This window comes from Amblyraja radiata, chromosome 14 (genome assembly GCF_010909765.2).
Source record: "Amblyraja radiata isolate CabotCenter1 chromosome 14, sAmbRad1.1.pri, whole genome shotgun sequence".
Taxonomy (NCBI): domain Eukaryota; kingdom Metazoa; phylum Chordata; class Chondrichthyes; order Rajiformes; family Rajidae; genus Amblyraja; species Amblyraja radiata.
Window position 1 is genome coordinate 24,689,946 of NC_045969.1, and position 26,772 is coordinate 24,716,717.

At 44.6% G+C, this 26,772-nt stretch overlaps 2 protein-coding genes across 4 annotated transcripts in view; both read right to left on the reverse strand.

Moving 5' to 3' along the window:
• Nucleotides 1–9,920, reverse strand: part of cdadc1 (cytidine and dCMP deaminase domain containing 1) — a 33,510-nt gene extending 23,590 nt beyond the window's left edge. For 2 of the 3 annotated variants that reach the window (XR_004413999.1, XM_033032822.1), the window contains exon 1: nucleotides 9,667–9,896. Coding sequence is in view for 2 of the 3 variants with exons in the window: in XM_033032822.1 (XP_032888713.1) it covers nucleotides 9,667–9,784 (118 nt within the window). In the remaining variant the exon portion in view is untranslated. Of the gene's footprint in view, nucleotides 1–9,666 lie in introns of all 3 variants that reach the window. The other variant, XM_033032821.1, reaches the window with a different exon arrangement.
• An 11,076-nt stretch (nucleotides 9,921–20,996) lies between these two features.
• Nucleotides 20,997–25,338, reverse strand: mlnr (motilin receptor). The gene is made up of 2 exons (XM_033033507.1): nucleotides 24,450–25,338; nucleotides 20,997–21,452 (listed from the first exon to the last, which is right to left on the reverse strand). Exons 1-2 carry the CDS (start codon nucleotides 25,336–25,338, stop codon nucleotides 21,142–21,144), a joined length of 1,200 nt encoding a protein of 399 aa, XP_032889398.1. The 3' UTR covers nucleotides 20,997–21,141.
• Nucleotides 25,339–26,772: the final 1,434 nt, after the last annotated feature.

The following is a 26,772-nucleotide window of genomic DNA, read 5'->3' on the forward strand; positions in this document are numbered from 1 at the left end:
TCAAAAGTTGCATTTGTCTATGGCAAGAACTTTTAACATTAAAAAACAACTTAACATCTTTACACCTAAATAAACAGCCAAAGTGGAACAAAGACAAAGCAGGAAATAATGGTAGTTAAAAGAGGTAGGTTTAAAAGAAAATCTTACAAGGGATAGAAAAAAAGGAGAATTTTAAAGGGCCTGTCCCTCTTGGGCGTCATTTGCGCGTCATTTACGCAACATCATTTACGCGTCACGACGCACGATGCACGCGCATTATGTGCATTACGCGTGCATGGTGCGTGGTGAGGCGTAGTGGCGTAGGCAGTGACGCACGGTCGCGCGCGGCGCCACAGAATTTTGGGATTCACAAAATCTTCGCGCGCCACCTGCGTGACGTGTAAATGACGCCCAAGTGGAACAGGCCCTTAAGGAACTGAAGAATGTAGCTTTGACAATTAAAGGTGCGGTTGCTAACAGTGGAGTTTTATATAGAGGACGATTAATTATGGTTGGACAATGGAATTGAGGCATGAGGTTGACGATAACTATAATACTTAGAAGAATATAAATTGACAGACATGAGGACTAGAATTTCAATTTGTCAGAATGGGGGAAGCTGGGAACCAATGCGAGTCAGCGAAAACAGAAAAGATCAGTGAAAAGAACATTGCATGTTAAGTTGCTGATACCAGCTCTGGATGAGCATTACAGACTGTGGAAGATGGGAGGCAGGTCATGCATTGTACTTAACGATAACAACATAGAGGATGAACATTTGCCATCAGATGGCATAAGTTAGGGGTTCATGTGGAGGTCCTAAGGTCATAAGTGATAGGAGCAGAATTAGGCCATTCGGTACATCAGGTCTACTCCGCCATTCAATCGTGGTTGATCTATCTCTCCCTCCTAACCCCATTCTCCTGCCTTCTCCCCATAACCCCTGACGCCCAAACTAATCAAGAATCTATCTATCTCTGCCTTATATATATCCATTGACTTGGCCTCCACAACCTTCTGTAGCAAACAACTCCGCAGATTCACCACCCTCTGACTAAAGAAATTCCTCCTCACCTTCTTAAAGGAACATTCTATAATTCTGAGGCTATGACCTCGACTCCCAGACTCTCTCACTAGTGGAAATATCCTCTCCACATCCAGTCAATCCAAGCCTTTCACTATTCGATAAGTTTTAATGAGGTCCGCCCTCATCCTTCTAAACTCCAGCGAGTACAGGCCCAGTGCCGTCAAACACTCATCATGTGTTAACCCTCTCCAGAGCCAGTACATCCTTCCTCAAATATGGCGCCCAAAAGTGATAGCAATTATAGCAAAGGTGAAAGGGGTGATAGCAAGATGAGGATACTTTAGAAGCTCAGCTGAAATTCCTTCCCTCTAATCATGCTTTCTCCTTCATTCCTGTTTATTCTGTTTCTGCTCCTTTTTATGCCTGCTTGTCCTTCACTGGCTTGTATTCGATGATAACCCTCTGTACATAATGTGAATGACTGAAAGGCACTAAATATATTTTGCCTAATGTAAATTATTAAGAGGTTTGAGTGAGTGACAGAATGTATAAGCCTGCATAAGTACAGAGTCCGCATAGGCTACAATCAATGTACGCTACACCTAACTAATTGACTGAACATTTTAAAATCCTTACTTATGTAGTGATCAAATGAATGTTATTTAAATAGAATTGGTGGGACCTTTAACTAAAAATGAAGCATGAAAATGATGGGAAAATAACCCGCATAATTGAGACTCTGGTCAAATGACAGTATTTATTAATAATGGCAGGAGGTGCTTGGTGGCAAACCAAAAGAATCCCTGCTCCCTATATTAATTGATGTTGGTGACACAAACTACATATTTCCAAGTTGTTACTATTGAATTGAATTAAATTGAATACATTTTATTAGCCAAGTATATATACATACAAGGAATTTGCCTTGGTGCTTTGCTTGCAAGTAACAACACGATATACAGTTAACAATTAAAAATAAAACATTCTAATTTAAACATGTGAAGATTGAAATAAAATACCAGAGCAAAAGGAGGCTACAGACTTTCGGCTGTTGAGTAGAGCTACTGCTCGTGGAAAAAAAGCTGTTTTTATATCTGGCTAAGGAGACTTTGACAGACCGGAATCCCTTCAAATAATTTAAGGCCAAGGTAACAGGGTCAGAGATGATCTTATACGCTCACTTCCTGGCCCTTTCTTTTTTTTTTCTTTTTCATTTGGGACTTTTCTTTATTGCATGTTTTTTCTTGCCTTTTAAAAAACCGTCTTTTTTTTTTTTAAATAGCAGCAGTTTGGACAATAATACATTCAGCCTTTGAGACAGTAAGATATTACGCAGCATGTGAAAACCACAGTTGTGAAGAAGGAAACAGCTAAACAAACTCCAGGAAATATTTTCGCTTAAAACAAAAACATTCTTCCCAGAGCAGAAGCTAAACAATACTAACTAACGGGAAACCTGCACAAATGTTACTTCCCATTACTGGGTGAGGCAGACTTTGTGTCACACATAGATTACTACATTTCAAATAATCTGCAACCTAACTAAATACAGTGTAACTCGGGCGTCACCAATACTCACAACTGCACTCTATATGGCATCAACACGTCTACTTCAGGGAAGATTGAGTAGATTTGCTATGTTGACGAATACTCTATTCCTCAGGTGTATGGTAGAGACCAGTATTGACTGAATGGCTTGGCAAATCGAACATCTGCGAACAAAGGAGATTCCAGAGGGTGGTGGACACTGCCCAGTCCATCACAGGAACTCACTTCCCCCTTTACTGAAGGGATCTATAGGAGGCGTTGCCTCAAAAAGACAGCCAATATCAGAGACCTACACCACCCTGACCACACTCTCATTTTACTGCTACCACCAGGCAGAAGGTACAGGAGCCTGAAAACTATGACCACCAGTTTTAAGAACAGCTTCTTCCCACCAACCATCAGGCTCTTGAACACTATACCACACTAACCTCAGCATATGGACCATGTCTTTAGTTGCACTACGAATTTTGGTAATTTTTGCGCTAGTATTATGGGTATTAATTTATTGAATTTTAACTATTATTATGCATTATGTGTTACACTTTAACGGGCTTGTTAAGCTGCTGCCTGTAGGAATTTCTTTTTTTTAAAAATTTGTTTATTTTATTAGAAGTTACAAAACAGTACAGTGGAACCTAATTTTAGGTGCCAACTATGTCATACCATAATCCATTCTATGTACAACCTCTAGTTTTATGTTATGAGAAAGAAGTAGGCAAGACAAGAAAAAGAAAACAATAGAAAGGGGAAAAAGTGGAAAAATAGATGGTAGAGAGTAGAAAAACGTGAAGTGTGTATATAAAAAATAAAAATAAATTAAAAAAAAGAAAAAGTGGAAAGTAGAAATAGAAGAGAAGGCCCCTTAAAAGAGAATTTTTCAAATCTGTATTCGGAGATGTAGATCTATCCACGTCATGAACTGAAATCAGCAATCCTACGGTACCGCTGCATCACATGATTCCAAAAAGTCGATGAAAGGAGACCAACTCCTTAAGAATTGGTCATATTTATCTATTAGTCGGAGTCTCATTTCTTCAAGGCGTGCTATGTCCATCATATTCCTAATCCACATTTTAACAGTTGGTATGGTTGTATTTTTCCAAAATTTAAGTATCAATTTCTTTCCAATTATTAACCCATAATTTAAAAAAAACCTGGCCCTTTCAGTATACAGTTCGTTGATGGGTAAGGTTGCAGCCAACAACTAGGTATGTTGCAAAACCTACGTTCAGCGGCGCTGCAGATCTGTCGCTGCCCGTGTGCGCGATTTTGGCGCCTTTGAGAGGGGGGCGGGTTTAAAACGCGATTTTCTCTCGGCTATTCAAATCGACGTTGTTCAGCCTACTTAGTTGCTGACGAAAAATCGCTGCGAGGTTCGTTCGCTGCAGCTATTTTTAAACTAAATTGGTTAATTTAATTGTTATAGTAGGTTAAAAATCATCCTCTAAACCCGCGACCGCCGCCAACGGGATGGATCTCATGTAGGGGACAACGCAAGGTAGGTTGTTTATTTTTACATTAAAAAGCACTTCTTAAGATCCATTTATCCAAAATTTATGTTGCGAGTAGCTGGTTTGGGGGCCCATTAAATCCCACAGTATTTTTCTGGGCATATGGGGTACAAATTCACCGCAATGGGAACGTTCCAAACCAGCGCGTTCCACAGAGTTCCACAGGATCCCACTCGAAAGCTGATTTAAATGGCCATTAATTTACAGCAATTGAACACTAAATTCCTTCCATTTGGCCTATAAATTAATGTCAATGAGATTTAAAAATCATGTTTTATTGTGAATTCTTTGTGAATGTTCTTTGGACACTTAGGCTATTTAAAAATGTTAATCTTTCCTTAAGAAGTGGATAGATGTTTAGATCTAGTAATTGAATTTTGATGAAACATGATTTTCTTTTTGAGTATTTACTATTTGTTTTAGCGTTTAACTTTATCATTTCTACCTTTTTTTCTAAAACTGCAAATAATAACTTGTTTCTGTTAATGCTGTTCAGTGTTTTTTTTAAATTTATATTGTAAACAGATGTCTCCAAAGAAGAAATGCAAAATTGTCAATCCAAAAGCCCAGCCAGGCATAGCTAGAGTTCAACTTGAAGTGAATTTCTCTGTCATGCCCGAGTCTATGAGGGATCTTAAAAATTGACACATCTTGTACTTGTATACCTCATTTGGAAAAAGTCTGCCTGAAACAGAGAAATCGCTGAGTTCACATTTCTCTTTGTCGGATGCAGAAGGCTATTCATTTGGTGCTGTTAAGTTAAGAGTGCAGGCTCTCGTTAACCGGACTTTGCTTAAGTTTAAAAAACTCACCAATCCCAAGGAATTTGGAGCATTTATGGAAATTTGTGATGAAACTTTTAAACTTCAAGAAGGCAGTCAACACATTTCTTTAGATGACATTCCACCGTCTGGTGCTCAAGATCCTGAATCCCTGACATCAGCTGAAAGCCAAGTGCCCATATTTCAAGACACTGAGGATATGGGCGATGACAGTCACAGTCTGCATCCTCCACTGAATCAAGCAACGCCAACGACAGCTGCTGCCTCACCTGAACCAATGCCATCAACATCTGGTGTTTCAACAAGATGTAGCAGAGAATTTCTAAGTCTTTCACCAGGGAAACAGAAATTGAAGAAAAGACTAAAGTTTGTGTCCGAATCCAGGGCTGCTCTTTCAGCAAAGTATCACACAAAGATCAGTGAACTTAGGGCACGGTTGAAAACTCCCAAATGTATAGTTAATCAAGCCTTAAAGAGAAAGCAAAAGCAAATAGATTTAAAGGACAGAAAGATTCAGGAACTCAAAACCAAATTACGTGATAATACTTTGGAACGAGAGCTCTCTAACACCAAGGCAGAGTTTTTGAAACTTAAAAAAGCACACAGACAATTGCTGATGTTTCATGGCAGTATGAAAAAGAGGAAAACTGTTTCAATTCAACAGCTCAGAAAATGTCAAGAAAATTTAAAGGACAGGGAAGAGGATGTGAGACGCCTCGAATTTGACAATCTTGTCCTCAAAGAAACAATCGAAACTCTGCAGTCTGCCAGTATTGTCAAGGCAAAGGTGGGCCAGTAAAACTTACTCCTCAACAATAAGGATGCATGTGTTTGACTGTATTGTAAACAAAACTCCCACAGCAAGCATTCCAATCCTGATAAGCCAGTTCTACAAGCGGAGTGGACTTCATCTGAATTATGTTCCTCAACGCAGTGCAGTTGAAGTTATGGCCCGAGAATTGGGAGCTATTGCTGAGTTGCAAACAGCAGAGATGCTCCTTGCAACAAAGGGTTTGACTGTGGGTTTTGATGCAACCACCCAGGAAGAGACCCACATTAACAGCGTTCATTTCACCACCACAAACAAATGTCTCTCTGCAGCAGTGGAGGAATTGGCTGGTGGGACTGCTGAGGACTATGCACAACATATTTGTGAAAAAATTGACAATTTGTGTAAAACCTACACATATTTCAATCAGCAAGCAAATTATCAAGAAACCAGACAAAATATCATCGCCAACATTTCAAACACAGTGAGTGACAGGTGTGCAGCAAATCATGCTGTTATTAGAATTGTGAGTAGGGTAAATATATGAACGAGCTCTACTGCCAGTTGCATCCTCTTGACTCCATTGCTACATCAGTTCGCTCAGCCCTAAAAATGCAGAAACAATCCGGAGGACAATTCTTGTTTGGGAAAGACTGTCTAGCAGTAAATGCCATTCTGCAGATGAGCAAGCTTCGTTATAAAAACGGAAAAGGGGACCCAAAAGGATTTGTCGCATATTTAGATGACAGGAACATCCCCCGAGGTGTCCTCCCACAGTACCGTGGCAACAGATTGCACATACTGTTTCATATTAGTGGCAAGCTAATAGAATATTATGATGACTTTGTTGCCCTGCTGAATAGCGGAACATCCAGTCCCCCATTGAAAACCGCCATCCCCCATGACTTCACGCAGGCTGAAGCAAAAGTAGAACTTCAGATATTGGGCTTACTTGGCAAATATCTGACTGGGCCTTGGATGAAGCGCTTCTACACTTCAAGCCAGAATCAGATCAACCATGTTGATGGCATCAAAGTGGTTAAAGGGGTGATTGCTGCTCTAAAGGAAGCCACAAAAAATCCAGAGAAATTGATATTGGCAAGAGAAGATTTATTCGGTGAGGAGGTACATCTTGATGCCACATTGAAAAAGCTTTGGGAGCTACCAGTACATCCACAGTTCAGTTCAAAGATGAGGAGCTGTCTTCAAGCTGTCATCACTGTGTTGGAGAGGCAGTATAGTAAATACTTTGAACTTGATGTAACTGAGAAACTGAAGGAGGAGACTGCATCAGCAAGATCACACAACATTGATGCGGAGGAGATAATGGGGATGTTTAGCTCATCGAAACAGAAATCTCCCAATGCCACCATGTGTTATTTGTCATGTAGGATGCGGCCCTGCCAGAATAGAACAGTCAATTACCTGGATCAGTCCAATCAGGATTATGTCGTCTGCAAACTTGAGAAGCTTGATAAAGGAGCCTGTGGAGGTGCAGTCGTTGGTGTAGAGAGAGTAGAGGGGAGAGTACGCAGCCTTGCGGTGCTCCTATGCTGAGGGTCAGCGGGTCCGAGATGTGCTTTCCCAGCCTCACATGCTGCTTCCTGTATGTCAGGAAGTTGGTGATCCACTGACAGAAAGGTTCAGGCACAGTCAACTGGGAGAGTTTGGAGTGTAGCCAATCTGGCACAATGGTGTTGAATGCACAGCTAAAATCCACAAACAAAATCCTTGCATAGGTCCCCTGGCGGTCTAGGTGCTGGAGGATGAAGGGCAAGACTGGGTTGACTGCATCATCCACTGATCTATTGGCCGGTTTGCAAACCGCAGGGGGTCCAGCAGGGGATTTGTGATTTTTTTAGGTCTGCAGCACGTCTTTCAAGGATCTTCATGATTACAGAGATCAGTGCGAAAGGCCTGTAGTCAATGAGGTTGGGTCGCCGCTGCCGCTGCCCCAGCTCCGAGGCCGCCAGCTCCGCTATTAGGCCTCGGCGCAGGCGGAGACGGGGGATACGACAAGAGAAGTCGCATCCCCCCGAGGAAGAGACCAAAAACATGTTTCTCCCCCCCCAACCCACACACATACACAACCTAATAAACCAAAAATTAACTAAAACAGGACAAAAGAACAACACAAAAAAGAAAAAAACAGATGGACTGCAGAAGAGCCGCAGCTGCTAAGGCAGCGCCGCCATCCAGTTGGTCTCTGGTAGGAAGAGGCCAACCTGGGAGCTCCATGCTGCGGAGTGTTCCAAATAGTCCCGACGCCGGAGTTTCGATCATCCCGACGCGAGAGCTTGAACATCGGACCGTCGGCAGCGGCAAGTGCGGAGGGTTCGGCCCCGACCACGGGTGAACAAAGGAGCCTTCCATCACAGTGAGGAATGTTGATTCCACTGTGGTGGCTGTTTATGTTACTTTTTATTTCATGTGGCTGAGTGTATTGTTGCTTTTCACTTAGTATGGCTATATGGTAACTCAAATTTCTCTATACCTTAAATTGGCTAAGTGACAATAAATGCGAACTTGAACTTGAACATACATACATTATTATATTACAGTTAATATGTACCGAGGTCAAATTTTTGTTCCAATGCTCCCCATTCCCAATTATTTTTACATTGAAGTGATTGAAATCCAAGTGAAGTTTAAATGGCATCAGAAAAATAAAACCTCAGGAATGGATGATATTCATTACGTGGTTGGTTGGAATCAGTATCGGCACAATTACTATATTAAACTTTGAATCTTCAGATGTCCTGGTTCAAGCTAAAACTAAAGACAAATAAGAACCTCCTCGCACATTCCCCTGCGAGTATCTCTGTCACTCCTTTAAAAGATACCCCTTCTTTGAACAAGCTCTTAAACATCGCATTTGAATCAGTTTCCATCTGATTACAGGGTGGTTGCACGCATCGAGGTCACGACCCGTGACCCGTACTGTTGCCACGCAAAGCCAACTGGAGTACACGTGATGAACTGCAGGTAAGCATTTACTATGGCTGCCAGCACAGCGGGCCGTTCTTCTGTACCAACATCCGGCCTGGTTGCACACTCGCGGACCCCGGGCCATCTATCCCCGCGGCCGGGGGTGGGTGGGGGGGGGGGCGAGGAGGTCGGGGGGAGGAAGGAGGAGGTCGGGCTGCCGGTGCAGCGTGGTCAGTGAAGTGGGCGGAGGGAGCAGGCCGTCCCCAACTCTGCTGCAGCTGACGTTGCCCAGAGCCGCGGCCCCGCTCCGCCCGGCCCCGCTCCGCCCGGCCCCGCTCCGCCCGGCCCCGCTCCACCCGTCCCCGTGTGTGGCCGCTGCCGACCACAGCCAGTGACAGTGTGGCCCACAGGGGGAGGCGGGGCGGAGGGCGGCCGTGGCCGGACAACGCTGACCCCGGGGGGGAAGAGGGGGGCTGTCCCGAGGGATGCGCTCCTTCGGACGCTTACACCTTGCTGCTCGGGTTCAGAGCAAAGATACTAGAGCATTTGGTTCAGAGCGCTCAGTCATCCAAAAAAATAACCCCACAATATTGCAATCAAATTGCTCTGAGTTTGAGTTCGCTTGATATAGCGAAGGCTTATCAAGATGGTGCTGTCTGGACACGACAATGAATGTGGCTATCAGTCACGGATTATAAAAGACACTACACCATGAGATAACGCCAGTTTATACCTTCCCACTTTCAATGACAGCACCCACAATTATTCAACTTGTCAAAGGAATTGGGGGAGGGGGGTATTTAGAAATAGTCAGTGAGGTAAACAAACATAATAATTGAGTGGCAAATAACAATAGTGCTACCTTCCCAATATTTAAATGAAGGAAATAATGGGTTATCGATCGGGACTATATGTTGTGACAGACAGCCTGACCCTTTACATGCCATTGTAATATTACACTAAAATGACATATCCCATCTTCCGGATTAATAAATTAAAACCTTGTCAACTAATTACAAATCCGGCTACCAGTAATTACAAATCAATAACATTAGCCAACTCCGAAACACGAAGCGCTGAGCATTGGGACCCGGACACCACGGACAACTGGCCTCAGCTCACCTCTGGCAGTGCACTCCGTCTGGACTCCTCTCTCCTGCCGCTCGCCGGCCTCGCTCATGTCAGCCGCTTCCTGCAAATCCTTCATTTCCGACTGCGGCCGGGAGCAGGACATGGCCATACTTGCTGCGCTGGGTGACACCGATCGAGATGCGAAAGGCAGCAGAGGACCGGTGACTCGGAGTCATGGCGTCGAGCCAAAACAGACCAGCAGCCCCTGACAACCGACAGCGTCAGCGTGCCCCTGCGTCGTGATACGCTGTGTTACGCTGGTACGTGTCGAGGGTTGCTGCCCAGGGCGGGGCAGACACGTCAGTAGCGTATAATCATGAATAATACTTTCACTCAACTAGTATCCCGTCATAATATCTGGAAATATATCCCATTGTATGCATCTCATATTATATTTCATGCATCTGTATGTTAACACACATTCACGGATGAAAAGGTGGCGATGTGTTTGAAATTCTTGATCTTTTAGATTTTGTGTGAAAACCTTGTGTGGTGAAAATAAACTGAAGGTGCAACACCAGGGTGGACCTGGTTTTCACTGCTAGTGACCACCATCCGAGCTGCCCTCACATCTGCTCACCTGTCAGGCACATTTCTTATCCCATCTATGAGAAAGTGCGCAATTCCCTCAACTCACAAAGCCCGTGGAAGGACGTTGTCCTCGATCCCAAAAGACCGTCTAAGAAAAAAAATACATACTTGTATTTAAGTGACTGGATCTCAAAAGTATTTAAACTGGTTGGGGAGTTCTTTCGAAAGATCCATGGTTGGGAAGGGTCGAATGTTTTTTTTAAACATCTCCGTTTTGTGCCACATTTTCGCAAAATAACCCAAAGCCTGTGTTGAGACTAAATACTGCATGACATTCATTGCCCAGTCCGTGTCTTTCAATGTAAATTTGCATGGGGACATGTTTTGGAGGTCTGTGGCGGTTGTTGGTCAAGTGAGAATAACAGAGAGAATAAAGGGGCTGTCCCACTTGGGCGACCTAATTCCGCGAGTTCAGAAGAGTGTCTTCGACCTTCAAGCTCGAGGGCACTCACCTTGAAAGCCTCGAGCTGGATCGACCGTCCGCGTTGAAACAGCAAGCTGCAGGGCTGGCCTTAAGCCAATTGGACCAATTGCTCCCAATTGGGCCCCGCGCTAATTTTCCGTATTTCGTACGGAAATACAATACGAATACGGAAATGCGGATTTGCATTGTTAAATACGTTTTTTTTAAAAAAACCCATTTGCGTTGTTAAATACCGATTTAAAAAAAAAACGAACATGGATAATCATTACTACTAATCACTGCTGCACCGGCCATGAGACGAAAACGATTTGTTAACTACCACTGTTGCACTTATTAACAGCCAGTAGTTAACACGTAGGTATACAATGTGTCATCAATACATCGATCCACATTCCTTCGTAAATGTAATTGTGTTTTGACCAAATATTAATGACGCCGCGTTCCTTTGAATAAAATTCACGGGACTCCAATCCACATTTACTGAGGAATGTGGACCGATGTATTGATGACATGTTGTGATAATTTCTTAAAACTCTCTGTCATTGAGGGCTCCGGACCGCGAGCACGGGCTTCTTCCTGCAGGTAAAGTCATTCACCCACACGTTGTGTCTCTCTGTCTTTCGCTCCCTCGCTCCCTCTCTCTCTCTGGCGCGCTCTCTCTACCGCTCCCTATCTCGTCTCTCTCTAGCTCTCTCACTCCCTCTCTCTCATCCTGTTGCCACGGCATTCCCGGAATCATTTGACTTTTTGTGGTGATGGCTGCATCTGCGGTTCCTTTCTGTTCGGGGGGGGGGGTGAGTTCCCTCCGCGGGAGCCGCCTGGCCCGCTGAGTTCCTCCAGCACTCTGTGTTTTTTGTTTGGCTCTGAAGTTGAAGGTGGACACAGGGGGCTGTGGTGGCTCAGCGGGACGGGCAGCGGCACTGGGGAGAGGGTTGCGTTTCTGGTCGAGACCCTTCTTCAGACAATCACATGTACTCTCACCGACAATCACAAGTACTCTCACCGAGAGTTCAGTTCAGTCTGAAGAAGGGTCTTCTCTCCAGAGTCGCTGCCTGTCCTGCTGAGTTACTCCAGCTTTATGTCTATCTTCAATTCCAGAGTTAAATAAAATATCTCCCGGGGGGCTTATAGCATTATTCTTACGGAGAGAACAATCTACGCATGCATGGTTTAAGATTTTTTAAAAGCTGATTGACTGCCTACCCTGATTACGGCACGTGCCTGAATATGACTCATTTATAATTACGGCACGTGCCTGAATATGACTCATTTATAATTATATATTTATATTTCTATGATTCTACAGACCTTGGCTGGGAACCTGGGGCTCACCAAAATTGTTCCCAATTGGACCCCGCACCTCCAAGGGCCGGCCCTGGCGAGCTGGATCGACCGATCGCACACACACAAATACATCGCGAAGGCGGGGGCCAGGGAAAGCGGGGGAGCGCTGTCTGAAATTCACACCCCCGATAAAGAAGAAGGTAAAATGGCTGCACAGTGTATGGTAAGTCCTTGAGAGAGCGCGGAGATGGGGGGGGGGAGGAAGAGGGGAGAAGGGTAGAGAAGGGGAGAGAAGGTGGGGGATAAGGGGGGGAGAAGGAGAGGAGACACCTTTAAGAAGTATAATAAAGTTTAGCGGGCAATTCCTTGGTCCTGAAAACGCCAATGAGCCAATCAAAATGCCTGGTCAGCGAAAGAGATTGCCTACTGCTGCCCTCGACTGCCTGTAACTAAATAGCGACCCCACTCCACTGCACTACGAGTTAAAAAGAACCATGCCGACCAAATTTTATTCGCGGAAATTTTTTCAACAGGCTGAACATTTTTTCGCGACCTAGCTGAGGCCATGAGTATTCGGGAACTTCCCTCGAGCATGAAGGAGAGTTCCAGCAACCTCATAGGACCTCCTAGGACCACGTGTTGACCATGCTGCGAGTTTGAAGGTCGAAGACACTCTTCTAAACTCGCAAATTAGGTCACCCAAGTGGGACAGCCCCTTTAGAATGCTGCTGTCTTGTCAACAGACGCGCACACACAAATAGTTGGTATTAGTTTTGAAATTCTCGTTATCCCTATTTTTGACCTGGCTTGGAGACTGTATAGTGAGGGGACCAGCTGAAGAGACGGCGGTAGGCTGGCGGCGAGCAGCGGGCGGTGCATGGCAGGTCAGCGGGCGATGGATAACTGGGCAGCGGGTGGTGGAGTTTACTCCTGTGACAGCGGGAGTAATCTCAATTGGTCCCTTGAACTAGTATTGTCATTCAATAAGATCACAACTGATTCAACTTGTCGCGGTGTGCTCCCATTTTCCCCACTATCTCTCTACCTGCCGTCACCCTCCACCCCCCACCCCCCACCCATTCAGTCATTCTCCATCCATCATCCACCCTCCCCCATCCTCCTCCCCTGTTACTACAGAGAGAGTGCAGACACAAACATGTGAGTGTTGCAATGGGGGTAGATTGGATGATCAGACCGAGTATGGACTGAACTAAGCTGCAGGCATCTCCTATTTGTATCTCAGTTCAGCAATATCTGAATTGTTGGGTTACACCCTGGTTTAACTGCATGTTTTTATTTAAGTATTGCAAGTATCTGGTTTTTATTTAAGTATTGCAAGTCATTTCTGACGTACGAACTGTTCTCAGGAATGCAACCTGGGAGGAGCCACACATGTTCACAGTTCATTTGTCTAGTCAATCTGTACTTACCTTAAGTTGGGCCTTCCTGACAGGAACTCTGTTTTCGATATATTTCGGTTTCTCCTTAACATGTTTCTGGATGTATTTTCATCATGTGGCGAGAGCCAGCCCTATCCACAGAAATGTTGAGAGGAAACCTTGGCAGCTGGTTAATCCAGTTGAACTTTAATAAAACATACACCAAGCACTCATGGTAGACGGTAAGGTAAAGCATACGGGATCGATAATGACTTGGTAGATTCAATTCAATATAGGCTTCGCCCTAGAAGACAGAGAGTAGTGGCTGAGGGCTGTTTCTCTGACCGGAGGTTAGTGCCCTGTGGTGTTGGCAGTGTTGGGACCTCTGTTGTTTGTGGGGCCATAAGGAACTGGAGATACTGGTATCTTACATAGAACACAAAGTGCTGGAGTAACTGAGCGGGTCAGTCAGCATCTCTGGAAGCCGTGGGCAGGAGGGAGATAGCTGAAAAAGGGGTGGTGGAGGAACAAAGTCTGGCAAGTGATGGTGGAAACAGGTGAAAGGGGGTTTTGCTTGGACAGAAACTAGAAAAGAAAAGCAGCCAAATTGGGACAAAATGGGACGAGATAAAAAGGTGTCAGCTAAGGAGAAAAGAGGAGTGAAATGTAAAGCCAGAAAGAGGGACATTGGACAATGTGGGGGAGGAGGAAAGAGGGTGGTGTATAGTCTTGATTGTGATGTAAACAAATGATTTGGATGAAAATGTTGGTGGGCTGATAAGTGAGTTTGAAGCCAACACAATAATTGATGGAGTTGTGAGTAATGAGAACGGTTGTCAAAAGGTACAATATGATATATATCAGTTGGAAATTTTGGCAGACAAAATGGCAGATGAAGTTTAATCGACCAGTGTGAGGTGTTGCACTTATTTATTTATATTTTCTTAATGTCCTGTTAACACTTCAATGATAATAAATGCTAGCATTTTCAAAACAACAAACATAAGGCTAACTGATCCCTGTTTTCCTTTCTCTGCTTTCTTGGTGCTGTCTTCCAACCTGTGAAGACAAATTTGGAAATCAATAAGCATTGTTTACAGCCACTTCTTTCAAAACCTTGGGGTGATATATAACTCAGTGTGTTCATGACCGCAGGTTTTTCTCAGGCTCACCGGTCTATGCTGGCAGAGCATCCGATAAGTCTCACTCTCCTTCTCTTGATGTGACTTCAATTTGCCTTTCAACACTCAGTTATTTAGTTTTTTTTGCCACTTATTCGTCTGTCACCTTCCTTCTTTCACAAGGTCATTCTCCTCAAGAATGAAGCAACCCAATGAAGCTAGTGCTGTACCTTGAGTGGGGGGAATGAATAAATGAAGGTGGTGGATGACGTGCCATTCAGGAGAGCTCCAATGTCCTGCATGGTTTCAAGCTTCCCTGGTATATTTAGAGTTACAGCACCCAGATAAATGGAGAGAGTATTGCAGCACACTTCTGATTTGCCTCTTGTTGGTGGGGAAAATAATATGGAGGACTGAGTTGTGGTACTTGCTGAAGAATATCCAGCCTCTGAATTTTAGCTGTGGTATTTATATAATTTAGTTCAGTTTTGCATATCCTCCAAAACACTCTCAGTTGAGTATTCAATGGTGGTGTTGTTATTGAATGTCATGAAGGGATGATTTAGATTCTTGTTTTGTTCTTCGGTTCTTGCCTGGTGCATATGCCGTGCAAATGTTACTTGTAATTTATCACTCAGGTAGAGATTATTCTGCTACAAACTACTTAATTGTTGGAAGTATAAAATAAACTGCTGGATGAAAAATTCAACAGGCCAGACAGGTTTACTGAGTATTCCAGCAGTTTGTTTTTTGCCCAGATTCCAGTATCGGCTGTCTCTTTTGATTTCATAGTATGAAGTGCTGTGAAAGGAACTGAACATCGCAAATATTTCTATTACTGTAATAAGTAAGCTATTAAAGATGGTTGGGCATAGGACAATATTTTAAAGATTTTCTGCAGTGATGATCAAGTTTCCAGAGAGAACTATGGGAATATGTCCCCAAACATAATTTTGCTTAAACCAGGCTTTCCCTTCCTTTCTTCAGGGTAGTACACTGATAGCAGTGGGACTTGATATCACTGCTGCTACATTTTTTGCAGGTAAGACAGTGGTTTGTATTGCACCTCTACAGATCAACATTCATAGCGATCTTTTAAAATTCCTCATTTGCTGGAACTGTCTCCACGGATCTGAAATTAACAAATGTTACACTGCTATTCAAGAAAACAGGGAGATAAACATTGTCAACAGTGGGCCGGTTACTCTGCATTAGTTGTTGGGCAAATATTTTTACAATGGATGTGCCACTGGAGCACTTAGCAAATCATAAAGTAATTAGGCAGAGTCAACATTGTTTTATAAAAGGGAAATAGTGTTTGTCGAATCCAATTGAGAAATTTTCAAGGATTTGACTACCAGACCAGATAAGACAGAATTAGTGGATGTAACATATCTGTATTTTCAAAAGGCACTTGATAAGGTAGCACGTAAAAGGTTCTTGTATAAAATAAGGGTTCATACTGTTGGGATATATGAATGTGGATTGAGGAGTGATTAAAGAGCAGAAAACAGTGTAGGAATAAATGGGTTATTTCCAGATTGTCAAGCATGCATAAGCCTCTCAGCTTGCTTCCAACGATTGGCATCTTGGCAAAGATTTAGTTCTGAATTCAATAGTTGCCTTTCTGGATGAACAAAGTAAGAGTAACAAATAACATTTTACAAACAGTAACAAATAATATTTTACAATATTTATTTCCTAAATATGAATAAAACCACAAATTCACGATACAAAGATGTAAAATGTAAATCTGATCAGATTTTAAAGCAAACATCAACTTTGTAAGAAGTTTTTAGTTCAATTGTATTGTAGGACCACTTCCCTGGAGGCTGAGATATTACTACTTAGAATGGGTATAATTAGAAAATATAGTAGAAATTATCAAAATTGGGTTGTTATTGTCAGATAAGGCAAAATTGATTATAGGTTCAGAGGATACCGATTAAAGATAATTGATACAAAGGACTAGAGGCATGATGAGAGATTATCTTGTGGTTGATGATTGCCTGCAGGTACAGTGTAAGCAGATCACAAGCAAATTTTCAAAATGGAATTGGATATTTGGTTGGGGAGGGGGGAAATGGACAGCTCTGGGGATAGCTGCTGCTCCGGGGTTGCCCCGGATGTCTCCGACCGCCCCGTGGGCGGGTCGGGACACCCGGGGGTGTGGGGGGGGGGGGAGGGGCGGTCCAGTGGCGGCTCAGCAGCACCCGCGGCTCAGGGGACACGGACTTGACCCGTGCTGCGGTCGCGAATGAGGCGTGGGTCTGTGCGCGCTCTACACATAAATCATGAATAAAGATAAGAATTTACATATAGTTTATGCAGCCAGCGCTTCGTTCGTTTTTTCTTTATAGCCAGTGATCTTTGACATCCCATGATTCCTTGTTTTTTTCGGAATACTGAACTTACTTATTATAAATAAGTTTTATAAATAACAGGTATCAATAACATTTGCATAGATTCGTGGAAGGTTATGGTACAAGAGACTATTATCCTCATCAGTTCATTGAAAGAGTTAACCAATTGGTCTGAAGAAGGGGGTGCGCGCGGGGTACTGCAGCGGCTCGGCTGGACGGGCATCATCCCTGGAGAAAAGGAATGGGTGACGTTTCGGGTCGAGACCTTTTTCCGGAGATGTTGCCAGGCCCGCCATGGTGCCCCGTGTGTATCCCCACCGGTGGTCAGCGCTCGGCCCCAGCCGCCACCAAACCTCTCCATCTGAGTCACAACGCCCTTCACCAGCAGGACCTTTGATGCCGGAAGACTACAGTTCCAGTGGAACTGATTGCCTATCCCAGCTCCGACTGACTCACTGTTTGTAATGACTCATGCCCTCCACTGAGGGGGGCAAGTCGACGGCTATTGGACAGGGAGAGAGGTGTAGCCAGCAGTCCCCCGGGAGCCGGGCTGGAGCCGGTGCCATCGACCCCCCCCCCCCCCACTTGCGCCGGCTGCAAGCACGGCCCGACACCTCTGGCCTCCTCCAGACGGGAACGGGACACCCGGGGGGGGGGGGGGGGGGGGGGACAGAGACGGCCGCTCGGCGGTCCATACTTGACCATGGACCCCGACCCCACAGAACAGCACAAAGCATAAAGCACTCACTGAAACGAAGGTCTGATAACCAAGGATAACATACAGCAGATCCGCACCCTACAATGTTTATCTCCAGTGACCTATGACCTGGGCATGCGCTGTTGGAATACCGAACTAGCTTATTAACTTGCACACATTGTTTTTCAATGGCAGCTGAGCTGTGCAAATACTGCTGATCAGATGGTTATATTTCCCAATTAAACACTAATTGCAGTTATTCACATTCATCTGCTCTGCTGAATAGACGAGAGTTGCGGAGAATCAGTTTAGATAACCGGGGTTCCTCCGTTCGGGGATAGAAATTTGATTTGTTTTATATTCACGTTGGGAATCTGGGTCTCACTAGCAAAGCCAGCATGTACTGTCCATTCCTAAATAATATTTGAATGCTGTATTTTCAACTAGGTGTTGAAACAGGCCTGTAACAGTAGATTGGGAAAAATGCTGTCAACTGGGTTTGAGATTTGAATCTACCTACCAGAGCTGAACATGAGCAATAATGAGACATGTCTTAATATGTGTGTCATATTTAGGAGGGAATTTGTGAACATGGGCCTATGATTCATAACATATTTTATCAAGGAGTTTTCTTTTTTGTCATGTTGCAGGTTAAAGATCAGGATTGATTGTTATAATGATTAATCAATAGTTTATTTGTAATTTTCTTATGGACTACCAAGAAGATAGGCAAGTAATCCATGGACCTTGGCCATTTATTAGTTGTTGCAAGTTAACAAGTATGTTAAACCAGGGCAGGATTTACACAGTAAATAGTAGAGCCCTGTAGAATGTTGCAGAACAGGGAGAACTGGAAGTACAGGTGCGTGGTTCCCTGAAGGTGGCAAATCAGGTGGACAGTCCGGTGAATGTGTTCAACAAGCTTCCCTTCATTGGGAAGAGTATTAAGTGCAAACATTGGGACATCATTATGCAGCTGAACAAGTGATTGGTGAGACCATGTTTGAAAGACTGTGCAGTTCTTGCCACCCAACTCCAGGAAGGATTTAATTACGTTGGAAAGGGGCAGAAGCTTTTCACTGCACCTCTGTACACATGACAATAAACTGAACTGAAACTGATAAACTGAACTGAAACTGAAAAGATTCGTCGGGATATTATTTGGGTTTGTAGGTTTACGTTATAGGGAGAGATTGGAGAGCTGGGTTTTTTTTCCCTTTGGAGTGTAGGGACCTGATGGGTGACCTTATTAAGGTGTGCAAGATAATGAGATACATGGATAAAGCGAATGGTCGTTTTCCCAGCATAGAGGATCAACAACTAAAGGCTGTAAGCTTATGAGAGAGGAGTTTTAACAGTCTCCTCAGAGACAAATTATAAACTCAGAGAGTAGTTGGTATCTGAACTGAGCTGACAGAATAAGTTATAGAAACAGATACAATTGCGACTTCTAAAAGGCATTTGGACAGATATGTGGAAAGGCTGGGTTTACATGGCTGGGTCAAATACAGACAAATGGGATTAGACCAATATGCCAACTTGGTCAGCTTTGAAAAAATAAGCTGAAGGACCTTTTCCGTACTTTATAGCTCTCTGCTTCTCCGACCCTGAATCAGCCTGTTAAGTGACAGCGTCCACTTCCTTACCCGATCACCATCGCCCCACTTCCACTGCCATGAATCCATTGTCTCCACATAGAAAATGGCTGCTTCGTTTTTTGACCGCATGGAGTTTCTTTAAAACTTCCATTCTCACTAGTTTAATTGCCCAAACCGCGTGGTCCTTGAGATGATGACGGGCTGTTTCTTATAACAAATGTAAAGCACTTTGGCCAACGAGAGTTGTTTTTTTAAATGTGCTATATAAATAAATGTGACTTGTCTTGACTGTTATGTGTGAACCAATTCTGACGCAGTGTAATAAAAGTACACCAATATCCAAGACAAGATCCCAGGTATTAGTTGGAAGTAAATGTGCTCTTATTGTTTGTGATCGTAAAAAGATTTGGAGGTCATACGGTCGGGAGATAGTCCCAAATTAACCATGGCACGTTGATACAGTGCACTTTGTGGAGCTCCAGTTTAAGCAGTGTCCACTAAGTAGAATGCTTCTTGGGCGCTGTTGGAGATGCGCTGATGCAAGCAACTGGAGACACTTCATCTTTGTGCCTTGCAAACACAGGAGAGACTGCAGAGGCTTCAGTAGATAAGGAAGGAATACATTCTCGCACCTGTTCGGACCGGAGTAATTTCTGATCACTTTAGGAAGGCAGGAGATCGGTAACCGGGGTTGACAAATTGGCAAAGAGAAAATTTAGCTTTGCTGGTGGCCTTTGCCTGAAATGTGTTCCGCCCACCTTACAGCTTCAGTGGCACCTGCGCCTTCCATTGCTGCTTCTGCCGCAGTATGCCTCTCGCATATAACTCTCCGAGGACATTCGGGTACAGATGTATTAACTTAAAGCTACAGCTGTGAAGTTATACCCAACTCATGTCCCCTGGATAGACACAAAATGCTGGATTAACTCAACGGTACAGGCAGCATTTCTGGAGCGAAGTAATGGGTGAGGTTTTAGGTCGAGACCCGTCTTCAGACTGATTCAGTCAGACTCATGTCTCCTGGACATTATTTATACATTCAACCAATAAAACAGTTGACACCCAATTTATACCAAAATTTAGCGACTTAAAAAAAGAAATAAATCCCTATATCTCAATATCCTAAGGGTAAATTTCCCCATATTGTTGCTAGAAGTGAGACGCAAAATGTTGAAGCGATTTAGTGGACCAGGCAGCATCTCTGGAGGAAATGAATAGGTGACGTTTCAGGTCGAGACCCTTCTTCAGACTAATTGTAGTGGGGAGAGTGACGGAATTATCTGGAAGCGAAAAAAACACAAGTCAGAGCCAGCAACAGATGACCTCAAGCAAGAGGTTCCTTGACAGGCCGATTGTTGGAAAGCGACAGATGTGAGCCCAGAGGGGGGAACTGAGGAAGCTACTTAAATATACTTTTAGTGGAGGAGGGGGAGGGGGAGGGGCAAGTGTTTTGGGAAGTTACCTAAAATTGGAGAATTCAATGTTCAATGAGGTTGGGTATTTCGCTTGGGTAGCTTACAACCCGACGCTATGAACATTGAATTCCCCAATTTGAGGTGACTTCTGCAAACCCCCCCCCACCACCAATATTCTGTTAACTAGCTCCACAGTTCGCAAAGATTTATCCCTCTTGTGCTCACACCTGGCCCTGTCCAACAGTGTCTGAGATCATTGGATGCTGGTCCTGGTTTGTCCTGTGTTTTTCACTTCCAGTCCCCCCGCCCCCCTACTACAATCAGTGTGAAGAATGGTCCGGAAACGTCACCTATCCATTTTTCCAGAGATGCTACCTGGCCCACTGAGTTGCTCCAGTATTTTGTGTCTATCTTTGGTATAAACCTGGTTCCGTGTTATTACTTGTTGCTAGAAGCGAGCTATTTAATGAGCAGAATACAATGTATACATTTACACAGGGGATTTGAGAAAAGGAGAACGAGGGTTTCCAGAAATACAACATTTGGAATGATTCCCTTGAATTCACTGTTCATGCAACACACTTCTGGCCTCCTTTAGACACGCGTGTTGGTCTCGGTGCCGCCTAAAGTGTCATCCCTGGTCTCCCTGTTGCTGGATATGGACCACGTCCAGACTTTTCGAGAAAACAGCAATTCGCGCGCTGCCGTCCTGTATTTTCGGGAGATGAGGTTGTAGAGAATGGGGTTGATGGAGGCACTGAAGTAGAATAGCAGCAGGCAGACGACGTTGAAATACTGGCTGAAAACGAACAGGTCGAGGCTGTTACTCCTCGAGAGGTTGGAGAAAAGATTACGACCAATGTGGAAAGGCAACCAACAGGCAACAAACACCAAGACAACAACAGCTGAGAAGACAAACAAAAAAACAATGCATTAATCCGGTACAATTCATAACGATTTTACTACTTTAGAATTGGACCTGATGCACGTCACGACGACAAAGGATGGAGCTACTCTGTGTGTATCAGAATTACCACATCTGCTCTATTATGCCCGGTGCACGCATGTTTTGGTTCCCTCAATAGCTTGATAAGCTTAATCCTTTTGAACGACACGTGTTGCAATATAGTGTTTGCATGTCACGAATCTAAATAGAACTCGAGTTTAAAACAAAATTACCCTGAACACACATCTGATTGCATATTAAAAAAATAAGCTTTCCAGTAGAGATTAGTCATGTTCATGAAATCCACTGAACTCATTATGTTCTGGGGTTTTTTTTAAAACACTAAATTCTGCAAAACGGTAGATATTTAACAGTGATGCCAATAAGCCAGTTTCCCGCAGCAATCATGTCAAATGTCTGAAGGACTGCCTCATTCAAACAGGAAGGCAGCCTCCAAATCACATCTACGCAATGCCATATTTTAATTTGTTTGTCGAAAAACATGATATTAGACTCATAATTATACAGCGTGGAAAAAGGCCCTTCAGCCTAACATGCCCCCACCGGCCAACATGTCTCAACTACACTAGTCCCACCTGCCTGCCTTTGGCCCATATCTCTCCAAACCTGTCCTATCCATGTACCCGTCTAACTGTTTCTTAAACGTTGGGATAGTCCCTGCCTCAACTACCTCCTCTGGCAGCTCGTTCCATACATCCATCACTTTTTGTGTGAAAAAGTTACCTCTCAGATTCCTATTAATTTTTTTCTCCTTCACATTAAACCTATGTCCTCTGGTCCTCGATTCCCCAACTCTGGGCAAGAAACTATGTGCATCTCCGATCTATTCCGCTCATGATTTTATGCACCACTATAAGATCACTGCTCATCCTCCTGTGCTCCAAGGAATAGCGTCCCAGCCTACTCAACCTCTCCCTATAGCTCAGACCCTCAAGTCCTGGCAATTATTAATGTTGAGGATATTATTGACCAAAAATATTTGGTTTATTTGGTTGAAATGAGGATAAATTTGTTTTGATTGTTCCCAGCCTGAATTCAGTGACTTTATTTTAAACTAGACCAATTGGGACCCGTTGGGCCCCGTTCCCCTAACGCAATATTCCACCACTCATCCGTTCCCCCAATGCAACCTGTTCCCCCAACGCAATATTCCACCACTCACCCACAGCCCCCAACTGCACAGGTGCGGCTCAATTCCCCTCATCCCCCAGCACTTCTTCTCCCTCCCTCTTCTTTCCCCTCTCCTACCCTCACCCACTCCCTCACCTTTCCTTCCCTCTCCTTTCCCCTACCCTCAGTCACTCCCTCCCTCCCTAACCCCTCTCCCATCTCTATCACCCTCCTCTACATCTATCTCCCTGCTCCCCCACTCCTCCCGTATTTCACTCCCCCACTGAACACAATGATTAAATATCATTTCACCTCCCCTTCCCCACTCCCCCCCCCTCTCCTTTGCCCTACCCTCAGTAGGCGCTTCCCGGAGCCAATCAATCATCCCCAGGTGGAGAGGTGGGGGGGGGGGGGGGGGGGCGGTGTCGGCGCTCACCTCCCCCCTATCCCAACCCCCCACAAGGAAAATTCTGGAATTTTTTTGTAAATGAATCCTCTACCCTATTCCACCCCCCCCCCCCCGCGATGAAAACCATGGTTTTTTTTGTAAACCTCCCCCCAAGAATTTGATTCAAATTGATTTTTTATAAATCTCACTCCCTCCTCCATTACACCCCCTTGAGGTTGAAGCTGCTGATCCCATTGTGATGTTATTGTGGGCTGGAACACTGCTCACGGGCAGTTTATGTAAATGAGATCCCATTGTGATGTCATTGTCGGGTGGAGCACTGCTCATGGGTAGTTTATGTAAATGAGATCCCATTTTGACATCACAGCTGTAACTGCCACTGCAACTTCGTCATTTTTCTCAAAGTGGGGTTTTGTAAAGTTGAAAATGTGAATAACGTAAAATATACCATCAATCTGAACGAAACTTGATTCACCACACCACAGGACAATGGTGAGTAAGGTGGTCCAAAACTTTTCGCGCTATTGTGTACCGTTTTAGCGTAATTCAGGGCATGATTGACACGCACACACACGGACAAGATGAGAGTTTTAGTAATATACTAGACCAAGTGCAGACCCGTTGGGTCTGCTCCCCCAACGCAGCCATTCCCTACCCGTAGCCCCCACGGGAGACGTGGTCCTCCAACTCAAGCCGTTCAGGACTCAGCAGTGCGGCTGTTTTTAAATGGCGTCTTTGAGGCGAGAGGCGGGCGCCAGCAGCCATTATGGTCCCTGGCAGCAGGAGGAAACTAAATGAGTGAGTGGGGGGGGAGAAGGATTTTATTAAAAATGTGTACATAAACACGACAAAATTTAATGAGGAGTGGATACTTGGAATGAAAAGTGAAATCTCTACCGAAATGGAAAAAATCTGGGCGTTTCTGGGTCTGGTGTTGGCATAGCAACGAATCAAAGGCTGGCACCCACAAGTCAGGCAGAAACACACACAGACAGCCAGCCACAGAGTTTTAATATTATATAGATAGATATTGTGCCTTTGAATTTTAGTTGTGTCACAGAGTGCGTGTTCCAGAATCCAGACTACAATCAATTAAAACAACTGCAGATACCCAAAATCTGGAACATGAACAGAAAATGCTGGAAAATCTAGCAAGCTGGGCAATTGGATGAAGAGAAACAATTAACACCTAGGTTGGAAGGTGTTTCCTCAGAGCGTCATGACCTGAGGTGTAGTTCTGTTTCTCTTCAGATGTATGCTGCCTGACCTGCTAAGTGTTTGCAAATTGCACAAAAAATAATTGTTTTGAAAACTAAACGAGGAAGCGATTCTCGCTCTTGGAAGCATAACACGAGTAAAATATAAGCAAGCTATTGTTTCTTAATTTATCGATAAGTTGCGTCAAACCAGACTTACCCAAGAGCTTGACTGTCTGCTTGTGATATTTTTCCCTGTTTGCAGCATTGGGACCCTTGATGTCGTCCTTGTTTTTCCACAGTTTCCTCCCTATGAAACCATAGAGGAAAGTGAGGCAGAACACGGGGAAGAAGAAGTAGACGGTTGAGACCCAGATCATGATATCGAGGATACCCGAGTTGACGGCGTACTCGGTATGTTTGCACATGTCTTGTTCCACGCCGAGCAAAAAGAAGAAAGGTCCGGCGGACACCAGGGCGAGCGTCCACAGCAGCGCGATGACTGACCTGACTCTTCGCTTGGTGATCAGCACCTTGGCTTTGAGAGGCAGACAAATGGCCAGGTACCTCTCGATGCTCAGAGCTGTGATATGCAGGATGGTGGCGTATGTGCAACCTTCGTTGATGTACTGATAAAATCTGCACAAGAAATCCCCGAAGAGCCAAGGTTTGTACCTCCACAGGCGGTACAGGTCGAAAGGCAGGCAGAGGAAGATCAGCAGGTCCGACACCGCCATGCTGGACAGGTAGAGGTTGGTAGTGGTCTTCATGTTCTTGTATCTTCGGATGATCAGCACAGTCAATGCATTACCAGTGACCCCGACAATGAAGAGCACGATGCAGACTATTGTCACTGGGATCAAGGTGGAGACGGGGAAGAGAGGGCAGGACACGTAATCGCAGCCGAAAGTACTATTGGAAACATTCGCCATCCCGCGGGTCTGCAGCCTGGACAGCTTGGAGATAGGAGCCCGACTCTCTTGTGCTGGCGGGTGGCTGCGACTGAATTCCGACGCCTCTTCCAGCATCGGAGGTCTCTCCTCCTCCCCTCGCCAGCAAGTTGCTGCTCGGTTTGCAGGTGCAACTGTTGACAAGTTTTTATATCTCATGCCTGGACTGAACCGGATTGTGACAGCAGGAGAGTTTCATCTAAGCCTCATCCCATTTTATGTTGAGTGACAGAGTCCCCCACTCAAGGATTCGGACGCGGATCGCACAGAGGGGAGGGATCGTTGCGTCCGGAGTGGGAAAGATAACCACCTCCCCCCTGATCATATTGGATACCCCATAGATAAAGGAAGACACACGTATACACCGTAAAACGTAAAGTGTTGCAAGGACTCAGCGGGCCAGGCAGTTTATGTAACGGGAATAGACAGACGATGTTTCGGGTCGCGTCGTTTTTTAAAATGAAGACATTAAACTTCTGTTCATTCTCTAGCATTTCACGTCTGAACTCAATTCAAATGACGACCCCATAACACGGTTTAAGTCGATTGAAGGCAAATTATGCCCGAAAAGACCAAAAGTATGAACTCGGGGGTCGGAGGGAGGGAAAGTTTTATTAAAAAACAAGGATCGGGAGCAGCATTTCCCCAGAGCAATGTTGGCAGAGTGTGGAGGAAGGAACTGCAGATGCTGGTTTAAACCGAAGATAGACACAAATAGCTGGAATAACTCAACGGGTCAGATAGCATCTCTGGATAGAAGGAATAGTCTTTTCTCCAGAGATGCTATCTGACGCGTTGAGTTACTCCAGCTTTTTGTGTCTATGTTGATAGAGGGGCTGGTTTTGTGAAATCAGAAATGCACAGCCAACATTTTACCCGGAATTTCCCGAGATGGTTCCCCGAAGTCAGTTCAACCGAAGAACGCGACAAGCATTATGTGATTGCGAAAGTCCGAAATGAAATAGATAATGTTCTCGCATCTTGTCTCTATCTTTGGTATAAACCAGTAACTGCAGTTCCGTTTTTCCAGGTAAATGGAGAGCATTCCATCCCACTCCCAATTCCTGCCTTCTAGTGCTTGAAAAGGCTTTGGGGTGTCAGGCGGTTGTGTGTAGATACAACAGTCTCCAAATTGCTCTTGCAGCCAGGGAACCCATGTGACTAATCCAGTTAAGTTTCTGGTGAATTATGACCCCCTAGGATTGATGGTGGGAGCCTCCGAAATGGCAATAGTGGTTAGAAACTTTTCTTGACCACTGTCTGGCATTTCCATGGCGTGAATGTTACTTGCCACTTGCCAGCCCATGGCTGAATGCAGCCTAGGTCTTGCTGCATGCAGATGTGGATTTGAGAAGATGGGAATGGATTTAATCATTGCGCAATGATCAGCAGTAGAGCAGTAAGTTTTACCTTTTGGCGGTCGCAGGAACAACAAATAAGTTCTATGGACGATCGGCCTAGGCATTTCCCTAAAACGAACAGGGGCTTCGGCATCTTCGGGCTTCGGTGCCGTAACGCTGATGGTAGTAGCACCAACATCGTCGGTTGTAGACCACTGGAAGCGGCGATGCTTCTTCGGCACTGGGCTGGTCT

What these genes read in the sequence shown, in the direction of transcription:
- mlnr (XM_033033507.1), bottom strand. Translation starts at nt 25,338, where the DNA reads ATGAGATATAAAAACTTGTCAACAGTTGCACCTGCAAACCGAGCAGCA. An exon ending in GCAGACAGTCAAGCTCTTGG is followed by an intron (nt 21,453 to 24,449) that starts GTAAGTCTGGTT and finishes TTGTCTTCTCAG; the next exon opens with CTGTTGTTGTCTTGGTGTTT.